Genomic DNA, 23,215 nt, shown 5'->3' with positions numbered 1-23,215 from the left:
AACAGATTTACCTGAGTTATGAAGTCATCGGATAAGGTAAAACTTATCATCCAAGCATCTCTCTCATAAAACTGAATTGTTTTATCAACTGGAACAGCAAGCAACTGAAGAGACAGTAAAATGGACATACATGTGTTACAAGTGGTGGGTAGGATACAGGGGCTACAGACAGCAGTATGATCAACCATATGAGAAGAATCAATTCTTGGAGACTGCCTCAATCTTCAACCTAACATTTACTGAGAAATTATACCGTGAAAAGGAGCGGTGTGCTTCACTAGAATTAAAGGAGCAGTCTCAGAAGAAAGAAGCATTTAAAGGGCATCTGTCAGCAGTTTTGTACCTATGACACTGGCTGACCTGTTACATGTGCACTTGGCAGCTGAAGGCATCTGTGTTGGTCCCATGTTCATATGTGTCCGCATTACTGAGAAAATTATGTTTTAATATATGCAAATGAGCTTTTAGGAGCAATGGGGGCGTTGCCGTTACACCTAGAGGCTCTGCTGTCTCTGCAACTGCGCACTTTGATTGGACAGAGGAAGGCGTGATGACATTGGTCAATCAAAGTGCAGAGGGCGCAGCAGTTGCAGAGAGGGCAGAGCCTCTAGGTGTAAAGGCAACGCCCCCATTGCTCCTGGAGGTTCATTTGCACATATGAAGATGGGACCAACACAGATGCCTTCAGCTGCCAAGCGCACATGGAACAGGTCAGCCGGTGTCATAGGGACAAATGTGCTTTAAAATTTGCTGAAGGAAATGTTCTAAAATAGACAAATATTCCTCCACTGTGAAACCCGGCACCAATACTCTGGGGGTCTCTGTCAGTATGTTCTTGGAGCAATAATGTGTCTTACATCCATATCACCACTGCAGCCAATCATTGGACTCAGCAGTCCCATGCCACGCATGCCAACATCTCCACTGAAGCCAGTGGAGACAATGGAGGAATCCGTGCTGGAGCAGCAAGGAAGATAACATGGAGGAATGTTTGTTTTCTTGTCTTATAATAACAGCTGCTAATTTAGTTTCTTAAATCCTCAGATAATCCCTTAAACCATAAAGAATGCTGCTGTATTTAGACATATGTCGTATTAGTCTAGACAAGGACACATTTAGCAGTCAGCTCACCTTTCCATTCTTCGGCTGCCATGACAGGCGGCAAATAGACTTGGCATTGATAACATCATTGCATTTTGGTAAAAGGGACAGGTTTACCTCACAAACCTAAAAAAATTAAATAGAAGATAAGATATATATTTTTATAGCATTGCTTTTTCATATCGATGTATTCAATAACTGATAATAACGTGATTCGAGCTGTAAATGTGCACATCAAACGGACCTGTTCTTCGATGTTCCAAATTCTTACTGTTCCGTCACATCCTGCAGAGGCCTGAAGAACAATATAAAGGTTGGATATAACCCAGACAGGTGCATTGTGGGGAAAAAGTGAGGGGGGGGGGGAGAAAGACAGAGAGAAAGAGAGCTTTATGTAACCATCTACCGAAATAGAACTCTATTAGCTTCCGTTTATAACATTTATTAACCATGTAGAGATTTTACAAGATATGGAATCTGTGACGCTGCGTTCAGACCTGAGCGTACGGGATGGAGCGGCTCCGGAACAAGCGAACGCCCATTGTCGCGCTTTCCCGCTGAAGTCTATGTACGGGAACGCGCGACAAGACGCCCCAAAGAAGCTCCTGTACTTCTTGGGGTGTCGGGCGTTTTACAGAGCGATCATACGCGCTGTAAAACGCTCAGATGAGAACCATTCCCATAGGGAAACATTGGTTCTTGCCTGTTGAGCGTTTTACAGCGACCCTCAAGTTACAATATTAATTGGTTCCACGACGACTATTGTATGTTGAAACCAAGGCCAAGTAAATCGGTTCTAAGGCCTCAAAATGTCATCCAAGATAAAAAAAAAAATAATAATGAAGATATAAGAAGAAATAAGCAGATAACTAAGATACATAAAACAAGTCCTTACATAGAACAAATCAGAAACAGCTGCTAACTAGCACTTAATACAGCCATCTTACCAGAGAAGTGGTTGGATCTGAGTAATTGTATGTTGATTCTGGTTTTTACACCTGCCGAATTTCCGACAAATTATCGCCAACTAGTGTTCATACGAACGAAGAGATAATCTTGCAGTGTAATACTGATGCTGATTGCCCATTCATCGGGCAATTGTGATTTTTAAGCAAGCTTAGAAATCATTGTTTGCCGGCAGCAGATCGCGCTGTCCAATTATGATCCGCCACCGGCAAACCACTAGACAGCATGGGGAAGAACGATGGCATAGCGATCATTCCACCTCATGCTGCAGAGGACATCGCTGCATGTAATAGCAGTGGTCTCCTCCGCTAGCTAGCAAGCGATTGCCAGGAGGGAAGAATTCAATCGCTTTGTCAATAGGCCTGTGTAATACAGGTTTTACGATATGTTGAAAATATTGTATCCTGAGGCTGTTGTATCTTGAGGGATCACTGTAAATGGATTATTTTCACAGCCTGTCACCTACGTTCAGGGAATATAAGTAAGTAATACGCAACCTGTAGCTCTTGAGCTGCTGTGAAACTACAACTCTCAGCCAGCCCTAAGGGACATTTCAATGTGTTGTAGATGTTAGCGTATGGAACAATTCAAGAACACACACCAAATACTCATCCTTGGGATCAAATGCAACGCTCAATACAGGAGCGCTGTGTCCACGCAGAGTCTTCTGTACACTACTGTCATCCACCTGCACAACTTTTACCAAGAAATCGCTACAATAAAAACAGAAAATCATTAACCTACAGTTAATTATTCACAGCGTAAAGCAAATTTTCTAACCAGCGCTATACACGAATGATTTAAAAAGGGCACAAGCTTCGACTCCCACACTCCTATCCTTGGATAGAAGGAGGACATACACATATAGAGGACCCAGTGCGCACTGCAGAAATGCACGATTATTTCTCCTTATATCGATTTTTTTACAGTTTCTTTTAGAAATGTCTGACTTTACTATTAGACTAGCAAGTAACGCAAGACAACGTTTTTTGGTCAGTTACCTAGCAAAATCAAGTCAGGGAGAACATAGTAAGTATTATATTCTCCCTCTGATGGCATTGACTATTTTCCAGGCTCCAAACACAGCTAGGTTAAAGCCTCATTCACACGTCAGTGATTTCCATCAGGGATTGTGAGCCAAAAACAGAAACAGTATTAGGCCCCTTTCACACGGGCGAGTATTCCGCGCGGGTGCAATGCGCGAGGTGAACGCATTGCACCCGCACTGAATCCTGACCCATTCATTTCAATGGGGCTGTGCACATGAGCGACGTTTTTCACGCATCACTTGTGCATTGCGTGAAAGATCGCAGCATGTTCTATATTCTGCGTTTTTCACGCAACGCAGGCCCCATAGAAATTAATGGGGCTGCGTGAAAATCGCAAGCATCCGGAAGCAAGTGCGCATGCGATTTTCACGGATGGTTGCTAAGGAGATGAGGAATGAGCGACCCGGGACCCCGTTTACTTTATTATTTTCCCTTATAACATGTTTATAATGGAAAATAATAGCATTCTTTAATACAGAATGCAAAGTCAAATGTCAATTGAGGGTTAAAAAAATAAAATAAAAACATTACTCACCCCATCCACTTGATCGCACGGTTGGGATCCTCTACTTTGTTCTTCTTGAAGGACCTTCGCTGATGTCATCGCGCTCACCACGTGGTGAGCGCGGTGACATCAGCGCAGGTCCTGCTGAATGAAGAGGACCCGGGCTGCGCGATCAAGTGGAGGAGGGGAGTTATGTTTTTATTATCTTTTTTACCCTCAATTGACATTTGACTTAGCATTCTGTATTAAAGAATAGAAGCATAGAATGTGTCGGCAGATAAGAACCGTTTGGCCCATCTAGTCTGCCCAATATATCTGAATCCTATGGATAGCCCCTGGCCCTATCTTATATGAAGGATAGCCATATGCCTATCCCATGCATGCTTAAACTCCTTCACTGTATTTGCAGCTACCACATCTGCAGGAAGGCTATTCCATGCATCCACTACTCTCTCAGTAAAGTAATACTTCCTGATATTACTTTTAAACCTTTGCCCCTCTAATTTACAACTATGTCCTCTTGTAGCAGTTTTTCTTCTTTTAAATATTCTCTCCTCTTTTACCTTGTTGATTCCCTTTATGTATTTAGCAGTTTCTCTCATCTCCCCTCTGTCTCGTCTTTCTTCCAAGCTATACATGTTAAGGTCCTTTAATCTTTCCTAGTAAGTTTTATCCTGCAATCCATGGACCAGTTTAGTAGCTCTTCTCTGAACTCTCTCCAAAGTATCGATATCCTTCTGGAGATATGGTCTCCAGTACTGCGCACAATACTCCAAATGAGGTCTCACTAGTGCTATTATTTTGCATTATAACCATGTTATAATGGAAAATAATAAATTCTAAAGAACACCAAACTTCAGTGAAGAAGTCAGGGTTTGGGTCTGGGTACTAAACATTTTGTTTTTTATCATGCGCGTGCAAAACGCATTGCACTCGCACGGAAAAAACTGAAGAACGCAACGATTTTCCCTAAACACACCCGCATCCTATGCAGCCCTTACCCGCAACGCCCGTGTGAAAGGGATTAGAGCCACACCTGGTTTTGACTCAAAATCACTGATGGAAATCACTGACCGAACACTGACGTGTAAATGAGGCATAAGGGACTGACTCTAGCTATACGTGTCACGACAAGAAAGTCGTGCAGCATTTGATTTAACGTATTTTAAATATATGTATGTCCCATAGCGACACCATTGAAATTCTATACTTGAAATTTAGCGCATCTTTCTTGTTGTGTGACAGTTGTCGTCGGACTCTAATTGGCCCTAGTGACTGTGTGAATTCCTTTCTTACGACAGGGACTGAGTGCAGTCGCTGTACAGCGCTGAAGAATATGTACTTTATAATGACCGGTAAATACATGAAAAGAAAATGTATAATGCAACAGCATGCATGTTCAGCATACCGCCAATAATACAGAAACACAGATATAGTGCAGGAGTACACACAATCATTTTTAAAAAATGTAATGCATAACAGATTACCAGCACTGGGAGAGCAGCTGTGCTGCTCATATCTATGCACTGGGAGAGCAGCCTGCTGTATTCTCCTAGGACCCGAAGCATCGCTATGCAATATATTTCAGAAATTAATGACATTTTGGACACAGGCTCAGTTTTAAAGAGGACCTGTCACCACTCCTGACCGGCCTGTTTTAATAGCTTCATGCATTCCCCATGTAATAACAATTCTGGAGCCTCTATTCTTATGGCTCTATGTTGTGCCGTTCCTTTATTATTGCTACTAGAAGTTATGAATGAATTGCTATTAGCCTTCAGTAAGGGTACAGAGGGGTGGTAAGCAGTTGGGGGGGTGTACCTGCACAGTCTGAACATAGCAGCACTGATTGGATAGAGTCGGTCTGTGCAGGTACAATCCCCCAACTGGTTACGTCCGTGTGCATTCAGTTTTTTGCGAAACTGAACAGCTGGCCCCTGATAGGACATGTTCTATCTTTGAACGGAAAAACGGAATCGGAAGGCATACGGAGTACCTTACGTTTTTTTTTTTTGCTGAACCATTGAAATGGTTCTGTATATGGTGCGCAGAAAACAGAACGAGAAAAAAATAAAAATAAAATAAAAGAGGCCTAAAGGCAAAAGATAGGACACGCATCTTGAAAATTGCAGACCCATTTAAGTCAACGGGTCCGCATCCGTGATTCACACGGCTGGTGCCCGTATATTGGGGAACCACTGTTTGCGGTCCACTATACAGGCATGGACGGCCTACAGTCATGTGAATGCCTAGACTAATTTACGTAGGAAGCAGATATCAGGTCTTTCTGCTTTTGTAATTTTTACTGTATTCCCTGTGACAGGCAGGTCTTTATCCTGAGTGGCCACTTTGGCAGCATCCCCTGCGGACGCTTATGTCACCCAGTCCCTCTTTCACTACATCAGCAGCCAAAATTCCAGTATCCACGCACTGGGCGAGGTCACCAAGGGGGTGACCCTGCAGAGCCTGAGGACGCTGGAAGGTAAGTTTATTGTTTGACCTCCATCCCTGGGTAACTGTGCTCTCCCTAGGCCCCTGTCAGGTTCCTCCCTCCATCAGCACTCTTGCCACCCCATCTCCTAGAGGACCCCTGAGTTCCCTTCTCTTGTCCCCACCTCTCCCAGCCTTGGCTCCTACTATAGTCCCGAGACTCGGCTGGGAGAAGGACACACCACATCCGCTCCTTCCCTGGCTTCTGGGGCTATTCTGAGAACTGCCTTCTCTCCCTTCAAGGTTGTTACTGCCCCTCTGCTAGCCTATGGCGGACTCTTGCTCCCAGTCAGTGCTTGTGGCATCTCTAGTGGCACTGTTTACTTCTGTCCCAAGACCCGGGAAGAGGCCGTTCTTCGTGCTTACCCTTCCATGGTTTACCGGGCACTTCTAGGGGTCATTCATCTTCTGACTAGTGGTCAGGAGGGACGTTCCTGGCTTTGCAGGGGAAGGAGTCATTTTGCCTTCTCCTTGGTAATCTTTCTCCTGCCCAACATCCTAGGATCCCCTTCTTCTCATCAGCCACAGCCTCAGAGTCTGTTAGGCTAGTCATCTGGGATACCCCCATTTTCCTTGGATTCATGTCCTTCTTCCAGGAAGATCCCTATAGAGAGCATATACCCCCACTTTTCATGTATTTTACATACGCACGCCTTGGAATCCACTTGCCACACTGGCAAGGCTGCGGCCAAGTCTTTCACCATTCACTGCACTATATGGCTCAGTTCCTGGGCAGGTGATGCAAGTGCAAGAAAGTGATCACTGCCCTTTTGTTCTCTGGTAGCAAAATTTTGTGAAGAACTTATTTCTGACTCTACAGAAGAGGGGGAGCCACTCCAGGCAACCCCCTTCATCAGCAGACCCTTTACAGAGGTTCCCTCCAGGACAAGAAATATTGTCGCCCCTGATTTCAGACGTCCAGCCTGAAGCCTTCTAGGAGGCAGCTGTCATGGTGATCATTCGGTCTAGGGGAGTTGCTGTGATCCCTTATCTGAAGGATCTATTGGTGAAGGCCACTTCCCAGGAGAATAACCTGGTCAGTCTCCGGGTCACCCTGGATTTTCTTCACTGGTTCAGGTATGCAGGATATTCTACACTCACTTCTGCTTCCAGAAACCAAAATTTCATATTTCCAGTCCAGTCTTTTGCAGATCCTTCCCTTATTCCATTCATTTTTGCATGAAAGTTCTGGTCACGATCTCTTCCTTCAAAGCACTTCCATATGCCCAGTTCCCCACAAATTTCCTCTCCCATCCTCTTGCCTCCCACCCAATCAGCAAATTCTTCCTTCCCTCAAAGTCCACTGGGGCTTACTCACCCAAGGGATGTCCGTTCTGCCTCTTCTTTAGCAGGTAATCACACTCTAAGCTAGCCTCACCGGTGAGCTGTTCCACCAGTGGGGCTTTCTGGACATGGACCTTTTGGGCTTTCGCCTGAATCACAAGCTTCAGGCTTTTTCCTTGGCGTCTTCCCCATCTCCATTGGTCTCTGGGAGTCGTCGCCTTACCTCTCAATCCTTTACAAGCGCAGGTTCTGCGGTAGGAGTCTTCTACTGGCTCCTTTCCCCAGACTCCATTCTTGCTTGCTCCTGCAGTATTCAACTCCTGGGCACAGCACCTCCTGTGAAGATTCTCTACCTCATCTGCAGCTGCTGCAGCACCTCTATTGAGGACACAGCATCTGGGCTATGGTAGGCTGGCCTTCTGGCTGATTTTTTTCTCCTTCAGGCTCCTTCTGCTGCCTTTATGTCCTCTTCTATAGACCACAGGCTCACCCTGGGGTCGCTACATATTTGTGCCCGCTGTAATAAAAAATTGCCAGCTTGTCCCCACATCTGCACATGCATCCTGTACTCATCCCAGTTAAGGATGGGAGCCCTCTCCTACCCAAGTCTGTTTCCTCTGAATCTGTGTCCTCTCTGCCTGGCCATAGGCAACCTTTCTTAACTCTCCCAATCCATGATGGAGTCCTCTGAGTTCCCCCCACCGCCCTGATAAGGAATGCTCCCAGTCCAGAAGCAGGTCCCATAAGTAGCCTAGGGTCTACCATGGTAGGTTCTGCTCCTCCTCAACGTCCTCTGGTCCCTCCCAGAAGAGAACTACTGCTGGCGAAGTCATCTCCCCTATGGTACTTTCCGCCTGACAAGACTATCTACGGCCATGCAGGATTTCATCAAGGCAGAGACACTCTTCAAATTCAAGACGGCTGACTGTCTCAGAACAAATGGTCTTTTTACAAGCTCCAGGCGCTCTGCTCTGGTTTTCCCAAACCATGTAATCCTGGTTAAGGAGTGGCGTCACCCTGATAGGCGCCTTCTGTCCTCTAATCGTTCACAGTTTCTCTTCACCTTTTCCATCTCTTAAGGGTCCATCTCTCCTCAGGTGGCTCACTTATCTAATGCTACTTTCCTTCCTCTGGCTGATGTCTCCCCTCTCTCTGACCCTTTGGACTAAAAGATTGATTCCCTGCTCAATCATGCTTTTGTAGCAGCTGGATCAACCCCACATTTGATGCTTCCAGGGTAGCTAAAGCCTGTGTCATGTGGGCCAAACAGCATCTTTAAAGATTGCCCGCTAGCGCTGATCAGCAAGATCTCTCCCTTCTTGCGTCTCAACTTCTCCAGCCTTCCTGGAAAACTCTTAAGATGTCTCCCTGGACTTGCTCACCGAGCGGGCAGGGTCTTGGCTAATTCTATTGCAATTTGTAGCGCAGTATGGCTCTGTTCTTGGGTGGCTGACGCGGCATCCAAGAAGGCGCTTATTGTTCTCCCCTTCATGGGCAGGAAACTTTTTGATAAGCACTTGGAAGGGCTCATCTTGGAGGCCCCCCAATACTTGTTTTGTGGCTTGTTTCCAGAGATTTTGTTCTATCTTTCAAAGTCAAGCCTTCCTGTCACGACTGCTCCAAGCCCCTTCCAGCCAAATCCTCCTCCGCATGATGGCTCCTATCTTCGCCACCTGTTTCCATCCCGCGAATCAGCTTTACTTCAAGTCATTCACTCCCTTTGTTCTAAAGGGTTGATCGTTTCAAAGGGTTCTACTACAATCTCTTGAAGTCGCTTTGAAGGTCGCTTTGTCAGGGTCCGCCATTTTCTTAAGGAATCCATGACGTTGTAGGTGGCATCCCTGGAGATGGGCGAATTTCTATAGTCCCTCAACATCCGTGACTCTTATCTCCACATTCCTATTGCCAACACCCATCAGCATTACTTCCACTTTGTGATAGATTCTCTTCATTTCTAGTTCGCGTCTCTTCCTTCTCAGATTGACCTCCACTCCAAAGGTCTTCACCAAGATCATGGCACCGCTCATGGTGCTCCTCCGTGCCACTGGTGTTGCCATGATCTTATACCTGGAGAAAAGCTCAGTGAAGGCCCCATCCAAGTAGGACAACCTTGCCAGCGTTCACATTACCCTGGAACCTCTCTCCATTTTGGGGTGGGTTGTGAACTATGACAAATCCTCGCTGGTCCCCAGCAAAATGAATGAAATTTCTGCTTGAACTTCGACACCCGCCCCGGGAAGGTTTTCATTCCGCAGGACAAAATTTCCTCTCCCCAGTCTGGGGTGCCTTGCCCTTTGCAGTCCATCTCCTATTTCTATTCGTGTTTGAATGAGAGTCCTGGGCAGGATGGTCTCCTCCATGGCCATCCAGTATGCACAATTCCACACTCGCTCCCTGCAGCTGCCAATCCTTGTCCAGTAGAACACGTCCCTATTTGCCCTAGATCACCCACTTATCCTTCCCTTCGAGTCAACCAAGACCTTCTCTGGTGGCTGCCCGCCCAGGTCATTCCCCCTCAACAAATGCTTCCTTTCCGTTCTCTGGCAGATGACCTCCACTGACGCCAGCCCCTCCGGTTGGGCACGATCTTCGGCTCTGTCACAGTCCAGGATCAGCTGTGGAGCTCCCATACAAGTCAACATCCTGAAGTTGAGAGTCATATTCTTGGCTCTTCTTCGTATGTCTCACCTCTGAGGTAATCCTTTCAGGATTCAGACAGACAACTCAACAGCAGTGGCTTATCTGAACAAACTAGGGGATACCAGGAATGCAGCAGCTCTGCGGGAAGCCTCCCGCACCCTGCGGCGGGCAGAGAAAAAATGTTCCTATCCTTTCCGCTGTGCATATTCCAAGGGTAGTTAAAGAGGACCTTTCACTAAAATAAAAAATGTAAACTAAGCATACAGACATGGAGAGCGGCGCCCAGGGATCTCCCTGCACTTACTGTTATCCCTGGGCTCTGCTCCGTTCTCCCGGTATAGGCTCCAGTATCTTCATATGTTCGGCTCAACTGGGTGGAGCCTGCCGGCGTCTCCTTCTCCCAGGCTGTAGCGCTGGCCAATCGCAGCGCTCAGCTCATAGCCTGAGGTTTTTTTTTTTCTCTCAGGCTATGAGCTGAGCGCTGCGATTGGCCAGCGCTACAGCCTGGGAGAAGGAGTAGCCGGCAGGCTCCACCCAGTTGAGCCGAACATATGAAGATACCGGAGCCTATACCGGGAGAACGGAGCGGCGCCCAGGGATATTAGTAAGTGCAGGGAGATCCCTGGGCGCCGCTCTCCATGTCTGTATGCTTAGTTTACATTTTTTATTCTAGTGAAAGGTCCTCTTTAAAGGATTGTCCGACTTTCTCAGCAACTAGACCCTGGAGAGCGGTCACTTCATTCAGACATTTTTCTTCAGCTTTGCCACAGTTGAGGTCCCCAAACATGGATCCATTTGCCTCCCAATTGAAACACAAGCTTCTGGCTTATGTCGCTAGATCTCCAGACCCTCAAACACTGGCTGTAGATGCCTAGTGGTCCCCTGGACCCAGTTTGCACTTCAGTATCTCATTCATCCCCTTCCATTTCTGTCTCGTGTACCCAAACAGCTTAAGCTATATGGGGTTTCGCCCATCTTGGTGGCTCTAGACTGGCCCTGCAGGGCATGGTATGTTCTGTCCCTTTGTTTCTTCCCAAGGTGGTTTCCTCCTTTCTTATTAATGAAGAAATCATCCTTCCCTCATTTTGTCCTAACCCCTCTCATTCCCAAAAGCGGTCACCTCACTGCCTTGATTCTGTCCAGGCAATCAAAACCTGTCGCAGACTGAACCCTTCTATTACTCAGACTCCCTTTTAGTCATTCTTGAGGTTCAATGCTAGCGTATTAGAGACTCATCCATCTCCCGTTGGGGGTCGGGCGGCCATTAACAAAGCCTACCTGGCTAAGAGCCTAGAACCTCCCTTTCGGGTGACTGCTCATGGTTCTTTGTTTCTTTTTCACCTTTCTCCTCTTGCTTTTGTTACTAACTTATAAGCCTAGTGCCTCTGGAGAAAGTATAGCACACCAGGACAGAGCCAATACTGTTTTCCTTCTAGTGTCAGCTGGGCATATACACACAGTGCTGTGTCTCCCAATGTAATGAATGAGAAAGATTTTATGTTAAGGACAAAAATTTGATTATTGCGCCTAATCCCGCACTATAATGGTCTATTATCAGAGCTGCACTTTTACCATACAAAAAGGTACCGGTAATAGTGACAGCAGTTAAAACAGAATCTATGTGTATAACTTAATGCCCCTTACCCTGAACCTGCTGCAATTTTAGTGCCGTCAGAATTAAAGACCACGTGATTAGCATTGGTGGTGAAGCGTGTCAGAATTCCATCCGGGTCTCCATCCGGAAACGTGTGCATCTGAACTGCATTATTGGAAGATGCAGTGACCACTTTTCCATTCTGGGGGGAGGAAAGATCAAAACAGACAAGAAAAATGCAGAAAATCTGAAACTAGCCCTTCTAAATACAATAAAAATGTATATCATTATATTATATGGGCTAAGGGACCTCTGACTGCATGGCACGCCATATGTGTTACATGTTGATTTGTCAGGGATTTCACTCTGAAAATTGCAAAGGGTAAAAGCGCAGCATAAACTGACATGCTATACATTTCAAATCTGCACCACAGATCAATTTATGCAGTGAATATCTCAAACACTCTTCTGTCAGTTGATCAGATCTTTTAAGTCAACATGTAACATAACGACCTTTCACCCCACCCCCATACAGTTTAGGCCGGGTTCACATCATGTTTTTGCACTACATTTAATATATATATATGTTGTGGATAAAAAAGAATGCAAAAGTGTAGTAAACAGCAAAAAAAGTACAGTTAATGCATACTTTTTTTTTTTTTAAAGCAATGGAACACCATGGTGACGGAAGCCACTGTATGTCATCCATCTAAAGCACCTGTTTACGTATACGTTTTTTGTATACGCTAAACCGGGAAATTAGAGGATTGCTGCAGGGATGCCTAATCAAGCAGTTTGTTAGGCAGGCCTGGGAGCCTTCACAGCAGAACCCAGCAGCCTATCAGAACAAAGTAATTTCACTGCAGTGAGTCCAATCCAAGGAGGGTGACCCCTCTCTCTGTCTAACTATTTGGAGGCTGCGGTCGCTATTGACAGTGGCACTTGAGAGTTTAAATATGCTCTCAAGTGCCACTCTTCTGCACCTTCTCCTCTCCCAAGTGGGAGCCATTTTTAAAGCCCCATCAACAACTGTAAAAGGTGGTAAAGTTGGAAGTAAGGGTAATAAACTAAAGTGTGCTTACTTTTAAAGCAAATGAATACGCCTTTTCTCCAACATTGATGGACTTGGGGTCATCATCTTCTATATTTTCCCAGATCCGAATGTCTCCATCACTGCCACAGGTCACCAGACAGCTGAGAAAAATGCATACGAATGTTACCACCAGCAGTCATCCAGATGCCACATTTCCTATCCCACTGAAGAATCTACTACAACAGGCTGACAGTCTACAAGAAACATCGCCTCCAAAAGGATTATAACTAGTGATGAGCAAATAGGTTCCCCTCATTAACAAGAGTTCTTCACCGTGACAGGCTGTCCCCACTGCTGCAGAAGCAGTGACTGTGCATGAGCAGCTAGTGGAGGCAGCCCCTCGCAGGTTAAGACCTCCTTTTGATGAGATTAACCGATTTGCCCATCTCTAAATATAACCAATACAAAATCATTACTTATCTCACCTAGGAAAGTTTATCCCAATAACTGACCCAATTGCCCCATGTAAAGGGGTCTTAAAGCCGTTGGCTGGTTTCCTATCTTGACGGCCATCAATATCAGATCTGTTGGGGTCTGACTCCAGGCACACCCGTCGATCAACTGTTTGAAGAGAAAGCATTGCTTGTACAAGCTCTGCATTCTCTTCACCGTTTACCTGCTTGCTGTCGACATCACAGCAGTGAGCAGTGTAATTACAACTCAGCTGTTCCATTCACTTCGCATTGCTTGTACAAGCTCTGCATTCTCTTCACCGTTTACCTGCTTGCTGTCGACATCACAGCAGTGAGCAGTGTAATTACAACTCAGCTGTTCCATTCACTTCAATGGGAAGGAGCAAGACAGAGTGTAACTACTCCTCATTGAAGTGAATGGACTACGTCCATAGGGGGTGTCAAGGAAATCCACCGAAGATTTTGCAGGTGAATTGTTGCATTTGCAGCAGACGTCAGTCTATGCATTGTGTAGGGCGAAATCCGTGGCGAAAACCTACAGAAAGAAGCGATATGCTACAGACATAGAATCCGCAATGCATGTTAATTTCTGCAGGGTGGATGAGATTTGTTAAAACCTCATCCACTTTGCTTCAACCGTAATACTCTGCGGATTTGCTGCCTGCAAACTGCAGCAAATCCGCCACGTGTGTACTCACCCAACATGAAACTAGAACTTATTTAAGGATCTTTACCTTCCAGTCTCATTAAAACAAACATCTGTGTGACCTTCGAGATGCGCATAACGCATGGGCTTCTTCTCGGCAGGCATGGTCTACAAGACAAGCGTAAAATATCAGTTGTGTACAAAATACAACAGAAATAGTCGCATGTAGAAGTAAATAAGTGCAACACAAGCACAAAGCACTGTAACAAGCCCCAGGCCGGGTTTCAGACGAGCGTGTGCAGTCCGTGAAACACGCTCTCATGCGACGCACACATTTCCCAGACTGACCGCACATGGCCGACCTGAACCCACTGCATCATAGATCCCGTGGGTTATCACCTAACTGCGGGTCTACTGTACTCTGCTCAAATGATGCTGATGAATGGGAACAGCAGACCCACGGTCTGGAACTCACAGCATCATAAATTACTATGAGGCATTGAGTTCAGGTCAGCCGAGTGCATTTCACGGACCGCACGCGCTCGTCTGAAATGGCCTTACAGGCATGCAGCTGTAAGGCTGGCCGTATTTTTTGGAGGCAAGTCTATTGAGACTGCACTATGGTGAAGAAGGATCTGATATGTTCTGGGATTAGACACCCAACCTAAGGACGCCCTATCAGGGTCAGACAATCACCTGACTTATGCTAACAAACTGCACTGAAAGCCGCAGGCGAGCCTCCGAGAGGGATTTCTTGTTTTATTGAATAAAGGTTACTCATCGCACAATTAATTTTCTAATCTATGTTGGCCATCATTTCCACAAGATTTTTTAAGACCTGCTTGCTGCAAGTGAATGGAAGCCTACATTATTTACATCCAGATGATGAAGACGCAGTAGCAGAGCGTTCTACAAATAAGTGCACTGTGACGAGCCCTGCACCTGATGCCCACACAACCAGGCTGGAGGACCAGGGTAGAGTAAGAGTATATTCACACAAAGGGAACCAGTCACCATGAAAAGGCAACGTAAACTGCAGGCAGCATGTTATAGAGCAGCAGGAGCTGAGCAGATTGGTATACAGTTACACCATATTTTTCAGACTATAAGGCCTAGTTCACACAAACGTGTGTGATCCGTGGCCGTATTGCGGCCCGCAAATCGCGGGCCGCAATACACGGCCACAGTTCCGTGTGCATTCCGCATCACGGATGCTGACCCATTCACTTCAATGGGTCCGCAAATCCGGAATCGCGGAACAGCCGCACGGGACGGGACCCCTCGGAAGCACTACGGAGAGCTTCCGTGGGGTTACGTCCCGTACTTCCGTTCCGCAAAAAGATAGAACATGTCCTATCTTTTAGCGGAACGGGCGGATCGCGGACCCATTAAAGTGAATGGGTCCGCGATCCGATGCGGCTGACCTACGGCCGGCGATCGTGCATTGCGGCCCGCAGCACAGACACGGGTCACACACGTTCGTGTGAACTCGGCCTAAGGCCTCATGCACACGACAGTTGTTGTGTTCCGTTCCGCAAAATGTGTCATCCTTTATTTTTGGAGGACCACCAGACATAAAGGAAAGTTAAAAAAAGTCTAAGTCAAGTTTGCCATGCAAATGATAGGAAAAAAACGGACGCGAATGACAATCTTGTGTGCCTCCGCATACTTTTACTTGAATGGGTCCGCAAAGCGTTTTCCGTGAAAAAAATAGGACAGGTTATATTTTTTTGACGGACTGGAACCACGGATCACGGACGACAAGCGGTGCATTAGCCGAGTTTTCAACGGACCCATTGAAAGTCAATGGGTCCGCAGAAAAATCACGAAAAACGGAACAACGGACACAGAATAAAACAACGGTCGTGTGCATGAGGCCTAAGACGCACTTTCCCCCCAAAAAAATGTGGGAAGAAGTGGTAGCGTCTGCTAACGACCGATTGCATTATGGAAGCGGTGATCAGCATGCAGGAGGCGCACTGAAGGAAGGGCTGGCTCTACTTCACCCTCCCTGGTCTTCTTGTCAGCGTCAGGCCATAGTCATAGTGCGCGTCTGTGTGACGTCATGGTGCAGCCCGGGCCGGAAGAAGACCAGGGAGCTGCGAGTGAACGGCACAAGAGAGGCAAGTTTATTTATTTTTTTGAACGTCTGATCTGAGGTATGACGGGGTCCGGCTCCATCCATGTCAACATCCAGTTTGACAGCCTGCCTCGATGAAGAGTCACATGTCACCGCTGCAGCCAATAACTGACTGCAGCAGTCACATGACCCGCATCAAACCAGATGTTGACACAGGGAGGCCTAAGACCTGCCGAGGCGCAACCCAATGGCAGGAATCAGGCAAGTAGGATTACCACCGTGGGTTCAGCCACGTTGGGTGGGGTCTGTGGACAAGGTACCTAAGCAGTAAACAACCCCTTTAAGTAGTTGCTCATAGCAACCAATCAGAAGCCATCTGTCATTTTCCTAAGGCACTTAGGAAACAAAGCAGTGACCTCATTGGTTGCTATGAGCAACTACCGCTTTAAGCTAGTGTCGATACAGCCCCCCTCATTGGTTGCTATGGGCAACTACACCTTTACGCTAGTGTTGATACATGCCCCCCCCCCCCATATTATCCACTAGTTTTCTACCTTCAAAATCTTTATAAAGTCTTAAAATGCATTAAATGTATACAATTTCATTAGAATCACCTCAAGATTGGAAATATATGAAAAGATAATATAATGCTACACTTTTCTATAAAGTCTCTTCACAATAAAAAAAAACACCCTGCGATAGAAAGACCGCAGTGAAGGAGAGACGATGGTGAACTAGGGCATAACATAACAAAAAAAAATGAAATACAGCCATAGGTCACACGTACCGGTCGTCCGCGGCTCCTCTCTCCGCGTTTTCAACTTTCGCGGATGAATTTTCATTTGTTGGCGGGAACCTCTGTGACAGGGAGACGGAACCGGAAATGCGTTCCACGAGTTCCCCCTTACTGAGCGTTCCGAACCTCGCTTTCAGAAACCACGCCCCCCCCTGATCACCGCGAGGTTTTTCACAGCGATAGTGTCATGTGAGGCTGTTAACCATTTTGTAGCTGGACACTTTCATTTAGAGACTTCCATAAGGGTCTGTTGTGCGATTTCTGTCGCTTTCCTCCCAGATTATTCTAGATTGTCTTAGTTTTGACTCCAAAATAGTCTTCTTCATGGTCTGTGGAGTAAGACTAGGTCTGTTTTGGGTCAGCACATTATGTAAATGAATGTACGTTTTTGGGTTGTCTACAATTGTATCTTGTACCAATGGTTGTCTACAGGTACAGTGCCGACCTATACGTCTCCATGGTAACAGACAACAAACAAACCCAGCGTAGTCTGATCCTGCAGCCATTGGGTGAGAAGGTGTACAACATAACTGGGTTTCTTCATTGTAAGCTAGTCACAGTGCCACACATTGTATAGTGGCTGTGCTTGGTATTGCAGCTCAATTCCATTCCCTTCAGTAGGACTGGGCTACACCTAGGCCACGTGACTGATGGATGTGACGCCATGGGCAAGAAGAAGAGGCTGTGGCCCTTTAAAACAGCCAATCGGCAGTTGAAGCCGATGCACCCGGCCAAAGCCCCGCCCACACGCCGGCCGATGACCCCGCAATTTTGCAGGTAAAAGTAAGTTATTCCCTTAAATATCGCGTGCCCATTGATCTGTGCAGTGTTTAAATCTAAGGAGTGCGGCTGTACCCCAGTTCTGGAGCCTGAGGCCCGTCTGACACATATGAGGACAGCGGTATTATACGCAGCCCGGTATTGGTTCTGTACTGGGGGCCGAGTGTTTAAAGGGGATGTCCAGGATTACAAAAACATGGCTGTTTTCTGCCAAAAACAGCACCACACCTGTCCATAGGTTATGTATGGTATTGCAGCTAAGCCCCATTCACTTCAGTGGAGCTGAGATGCAGCACCAGGCACAACCTTTGGACAGGTGTGGCGCTGTTTCAGGAAGAAAACAGACATGTTTTTTTTTTAATGCTGAACCACCCCTTTAATTCTACCCATTTAACCACCTCAGCCCCCAGTGCTTAAACACCCTGAAAGACCAGGCCACTTTTTACACTTCTGACCTACACTACTTTCACCGTTTATTGCTCGGTCATGCAACTTACCACCCAAATGAATTTTACCTCCTTTTCTTCTCACTAATAGAGCTTTCATTTGGTGGTATTTCATTGCTGCTGACATTTTTACTTTTTTTGTTATTAATCGAAATTTAACGATTTTTTTGCAAAAAAATGACATTTTTCACTTTCAGTAGTAAAATTTTGCAAAAAAAAACGACATCCATATAGAAATTTTGCTCTAAATTTATAGTTCTACATGTCTTTGATAAAAAAAAAATGTTTGGGTAAAAAAAAAATGGTTTGGGTAAAAGTTATAGCGTTTACAAACTATGGTACAAAAATGTGAATTTCCGCTTTTTGAAGCAGCTCTGACTTTCTGAGCACCTGTCATGTTTCCTGAGGTTCTACAATGCCCAGACAGTACAAACACCCCACAAATGACCCCATTTCTGAAAGTACACACCCTAAGGTATTCGCTGATGGGCATAGTGAGTTCATAGAACTTTTTATTTTTTGTCACAAGTTAGCGGAAAATTATGATTTTTTTTTTTTTTTTTTTTTTCTTACAAAGTCTCATTTTCCACTAACTTGTGACAAAAAATAAAAAGTTCTATGAACTCACTATGCCCATCAGCGAATACCTTGGGGTCTCTTCTTTCCAAAATGGGGTCACTTGTGGGGTAGTTATACTGCCCTGGCATTCTAGGGGCCCAAATGTGTGGTAAGGAGTTTGAAATCAAATTCTGTAAAAAATGACCTGTGAAATCCGAAAGGTGCTCTTTGGAATATGGGCCCCTTTGCCCACCTAGGCTGCAAAAAAGTGTCACACATCTGGTATCTCCGTACTCAGGAGAAGGTGGGGAATGTGTTTTGGGGTGTCATTTTATATATACCCATGCTGGGTGAGAGAAATATCTTGGCAAAAGACAACTTTTCCCATTTTTTTATACAAAGTTGTCATTTGACCAAGATATTTATCTCACCCAGCATGGGTATATGTAAAAAGACACCCCAAAACACATTCCTCAACTTCTCCTGAGTACGGGGATACCAGATGTGTGACACTTTTTTGCAGCCTAGGTGGGCAAAGGGGCCCATATTCCAAAGAGCACCTTTCGGATTTCACTCCTCATTTTTTCCTGAATTTGATTTCAAACTCCTTACCACACATTTGGGCCCCTAGAATACCAGGGCAGTATAACTACCCCACAAGTGACCCCATTTTGGAAAGAAGACACCCCAAGGTATTCCGTGAGGGGCATGGCGAGTTCCTAGAATTTTTTATTTTTTGTCACAAGTTAGTGGAAAATGATGATTTTTTTTTTTATTTTTTTTTTCATACAAAGTCTCATATTCCACAAACTTGTGACAAAAAATAAAAACTTCCATGAACTCACTATGCCCATCAGCGAATACCTTGGGGTCTCTTCTTTCCAAAATGGGGTCACTTGTGGGGTAGTTATACTGCCCTGGCATTCTAGGGGCCCAAATGTGTGGTAAGTAGGTAAATGACCTGTGAAATCCGAAAGGTGCTCTTTGGAATGTGGGCCCCTTTGCCCACCTAGGCTGCAAAAAAGTGTCACACATCTGGTATCTCTGTATTCAGGAGAAGTTGAGGAATGTGTTTTGGGGTGTCTTTTTACATATACCCATGCTGGGTGAGATAAATATCTTGGTCAAATGCCAACTTTGTATAAAAAAATGGGAAAAGTTGTCTTTTGCCAAGATATTTCTCTCACCCAGCATGGGTATATGTAAAATGACACCCCAAAACACATTCCCCAACTTCTCCCGATTACGGAGATACCAGATGTGTGACACTTTTTTGCAGCCTAGGTGGGCAAAGGGGCCCATATTCAAAAGAGCACCTTTCGGATTTCACAGGTCATTTTTTACAGAATTTGATTTCAAACTCCTTACCACACATTTGGGCCCCTAGAATGCCAGGGCAGTATAACTACCCCACAAGTGACCCCATTTTGGAAAGAAGAGACCCCAAGGTATTCGCTGATGGGCATAGTGAGTTCATGGAACTTTTTATTTTTTGTCACAAGTTAGTGGAATATGAGACTTTGTATGAAAAAAAAAATAAAAAAAAAAATAAGCATTTTCCACTAACTTGTGACAAAAAATAAAAAATTCTAGGAACTCGCCATGCCCCTCACGGAATACCTTGGGGTGTCTTCTTTCCAAAATGGGGTCACTTGTGGGGTAGTTATACTGCCCTGGCATTTTCCAGGGGCCCTAATGTGTGGTAAGTAGGTAAATGACCTGTGAAATCCTAAAGGTGCTCTTTGGAATATGGGCCCCTTTGCCCACCTAGGCTGCAAAAAAGTGTCACACATGTGGTATCGCCGTATTCAGGAGAAGTTGGGGAATGTGTTTTGGGGTGTCATTTTACATATACCCATGCTGGGTGAGAGAAATATCTTGGCAAAAGACAACTTTTCCCATTTTTTTATACAAAGTTGGCATTTGACCAAGATATTTCTCTCACCCAGCATGGGTATATGTAAAATGACACCCCAAAACACATTGCCCAAATTCTCCTGAGTACGGCGATACCAGATGTGTGACACTTTTTTGCAGCCTAGATGCGCAAAGGTGCCCAAATTCCTTTTAGGAGGGCATTTTTAGACATTTGGATACCAGACTTCTTCTCACGCTTTGGGGCCCCTAGAATGCCAGAGCAGTATAAATACCCCACATGTGACCCCATTTTGGAAAGAAGACACCCCAAGGTATTCAATGAGGGGCATGGCGAGTTCATAGAAATTTTTTTTTTTTGGCACAAGTTAGCGGAAATTGATATTTTTAATTTTTTTCTCACAAAGTCTCCCGTTCCGCTAACTTGGGACAAAAAATTCAATCTTTCATGGACTCAATATGCCCCTCACGGAATACCTGGGGGTGTCTTCTTTCCGAAATGGGGTCACATGTGGGGTATTTATACTGCCCTGGCATTCTAGGGGCCCTAAAGCGTGAGAAGAAGTCTGGAATATAAATGTCTAAAAAATTTTACGCATTTGGATTCCGTGAGGGGTATGGTGAGTTCATGTGAGATTTTATTTTTTGACACAAGTTAGTGGAATATGAGACTTTGTAAGAAAAAAAAAAAAAAATTCTGCTAACTTGGGCCAAAAAAATATCTGAATGGAGCCTTACAGAGGGGGGGGGGATCAATGACAGGGGGGTGATCAATGACAGGGGGGGTGATCAATGACAGGGGGGTTGATCAATGACAGGGGGGTTGATCAATGACAGGGGGGTGATCAGGGAGTCTATATGGGGTGATCACCACAGTCATTGATCACGCCCCTGTAAGGCTTCATTCAGACGTCCGTATGCATTTTGCGGATCCGATCCATCTATCAGTGCATCCGTAAAAATCATGCGGACATCTGAATGGAGCTTTACAGGGGGGTAATCAATGACAGGGGGGTGATCAGGGAGTCTATATGGGGTGATCACCACAGTCATTGATCATGCCCCTGTAAGGCTTCATTCAGACGTCCGGATGCGTTTTGCGGATCGGATCCATCTATCAGTGCATCCGTAAAAATCATGCGGACATCTGAATGGAGCTTTACAGGGGGGTGATCAATGACAGGGGGGTGATCAGGGAGTCTATATGGGGTGATCACCACAGTCATTGATCATGCCCCTGTAAGGCTTCATTCAGACGTCCGGATGCGTTTTGCGGATCGGATCCATCTATCAGTGCATCCGTAAAAATCATGCGGACATCTGAATGGAGCTTTACAGGGGGGTGATCAATGACAGGGGGGTGATCAGGGAGTCTATATGGGGTGATCACCACAGTCATTGATCATGCCCCTGTAAGGCTTCATTCAGACGTCCGGATGCGTTTTGAGGATCGGATCCATCTATCAGTGCATCCGTAAAAATCATGCGGACATCTGAATGGAGCTTTACAGGGGGGTGATCAGGGAGTCTATATGGGGTGATCACCACAGTCATTGATCATGCCCCTGTAAGGCTTCATTCAGACGTCCGGATGCGTTTTGCGGATCGGATCCATCTATCAGTGCATCCGTAAAAATCATGAGGACATCTGAATGGAGCTTTACAGGGGGGTGATCAGGGAGTCTATATGGGGTGATCACCACAGTCATTGATCATGCCCCTGTAAGGCTTCATTCAGACGTCCGGATGCGTTTTGAGGATCGGATCCATCTATCAGTGCATCCGTAAAAATCATGAGGACATCTGAATGGAGCTTTACAGGGGGGTGATCAGGGAGTCTATATGGGGTGATCACCACAGTCATTGATCATGCCCCTGTAAGGCTTCATTCAGACGTCCGGATGCGTTTTGAGGATCGGATCCATCTATCAGTGCATCCGTAAAAATCATGCGGACGTCTGAATGGAGCTTTACAGGGGGTTGATCAATGACAGGGGTGTAATCAATGACAGGGGGGGTGATCAGGGAGTCTATATGGGGTGATAACCACAGTCATTGATCACGCCCCTGTAAGGCTTCATTCAGACGTCCGGATGCGTTTTGCGGATCTGATCCATCTATCAGTGGATCCGTAAAAATCATGCGGACATCTGAATGGAGCTTTACAGGGGGGTAATCAATGACAGGGGGGTGATCAATGACAGGGGGGTGATCAGGGAGTCTATATGGGGTGATCAGGGGCTAATAAGGGGTTAATAAGTGACGGGGGGGGGGGTGTAGTGTAGTGTAGTGGTGCTTGGTGGGACTTTACTGAGCTACCTGTGTCCTCTGGTGGTCGATCCAAACAAATGGGACCACCAGAGGACCAGGTAGCAGGTATATTAGACGCTGTTATCAAAACAGCGTCTAATATACCTGTTAGGGGTTAAAAAAAACACATCTCCAGCCTGCCAGCGAACGATCGCCGCTGGCAGGCTGGAGATCAACTCTCTTACCTTCCGTTCCTGTGAGCGCGCGCGCCTGTGTGCGCGCGTTCACAGGAAATCTCGCCCATCGCGAGATGACGCATATATGCGTGACTCTGCGCAGGGCTGCCACCTCCGGAACGCGATCCTGCGTTAGGCGGTCCGGAGGTGGTTAAAGGGGTTCTCTGGGTTTTCATATCGATAAGTCATCAGTATGAGATCGGTGGAAGTCCGACACCCGTCACCCCTGGCAATCAGCCTTTTCAGGAAGCTGCAGCGTTCACCGGAGCTCCAATGAGCGCCACGGCCTCCTCGCAGCTTACCGTGCACAGCGCCGTTCATTGCAGCTTAGCCCCATTCACTTGAACAGGACTTTGCTGTGCCTAGGCCACGTTACCGATGAATGTGACATCACGAGGTCTAAACGCTCACGT

At 46.0% G+C, this 23,215-nt stretch overlaps 2 protein-coding genes across 6 annotated transcripts in view; one reads left to right on the top strand and one right to left on the bottom strand.

The window, feature by feature from the left end:
- Nucleotides 1-23,215, bottom strand: part of WDHD1 (WD repeat and HMG-box DNA binding protein 1) — a 153,218-nt gene that overhangs the window by 67,223 nt on the left and 62,780 nt on the right. For 2 of the 3 annotated variants that reach the window (XM_040411516.1, XM_040411515.1), the window contains exons 9-15: nt 13,870-13,949; nt 12,712-12,823; nt 11,680-11,831; nt 2,669-2,780; nt 1,346-1,396; nt 1,132-1,227; nt 12-104 (exon numbers count right to left, since the gene is read on the bottom strand). In XM_040411516.1, coding sequence (XP_040267450.1) covers nt 12-104; nt 1,132-1,227; nt 1,346-1,396; nt 2,669-2,780; nt 11,680-11,831; nt 12,712-12,823; nt 13,870-13,949 — 696 coding nt within the window. Of the gene's footprint in view, nt 1-11; nt 105-1,131; nt 1,228-1,345; nt 1,397-2,668; nt 2,781-11,679; nt 11,832-12,711; nt 12,824-13,869; nt 13,950-16,648; nt 16,719-23,215 lie in introns of those variants that run through there. The other variant, XM_040411517.1, reaches the window with a different exon arrangement.
- Nucleotides 16,823-23,215, top strand: part of SOCS4 (suppressor of cytokine signaling 4) — a 49,761-nt gene continuing 43,368 nt past the window's right edge. The window contains exons 1-3 of one of the 3 annotated variants that reach the window (XM_040411523.1): nt 16,823-16,902; nt 17,090-17,166; nt 17,279-17,434. The gene's annotated coding sequence lies outside the window, so the exon portion shown is untranslated. Of the gene's footprint in view, nt 16,903-17,089; nt 17,167-17,255; nt 17,435-23,215 lie in introns of all 3 variants that reach the window. The other 2 variants (XM_040411524.1, XM_040411522.1) reach the window with 2 other exon arrangements.

The sequence above is a fragment of the Bufo bufo genome, chromosome 11 (assembly GCF_905171765.1).
Source record: "Bufo bufo chromosome 11, aBufBuf1.1, whole genome shotgun sequence".
NCBI classification, from domain to species: Eukaryota; Metazoa; Chordata; class Amphibia; order Anura; family Bufonidae; genus Bufo; species Bufo bufo.
Note: the sequence above shows the minus strand (reverse complement) of the source record. Positions and strands in the feature narration are given on the sequence as shown.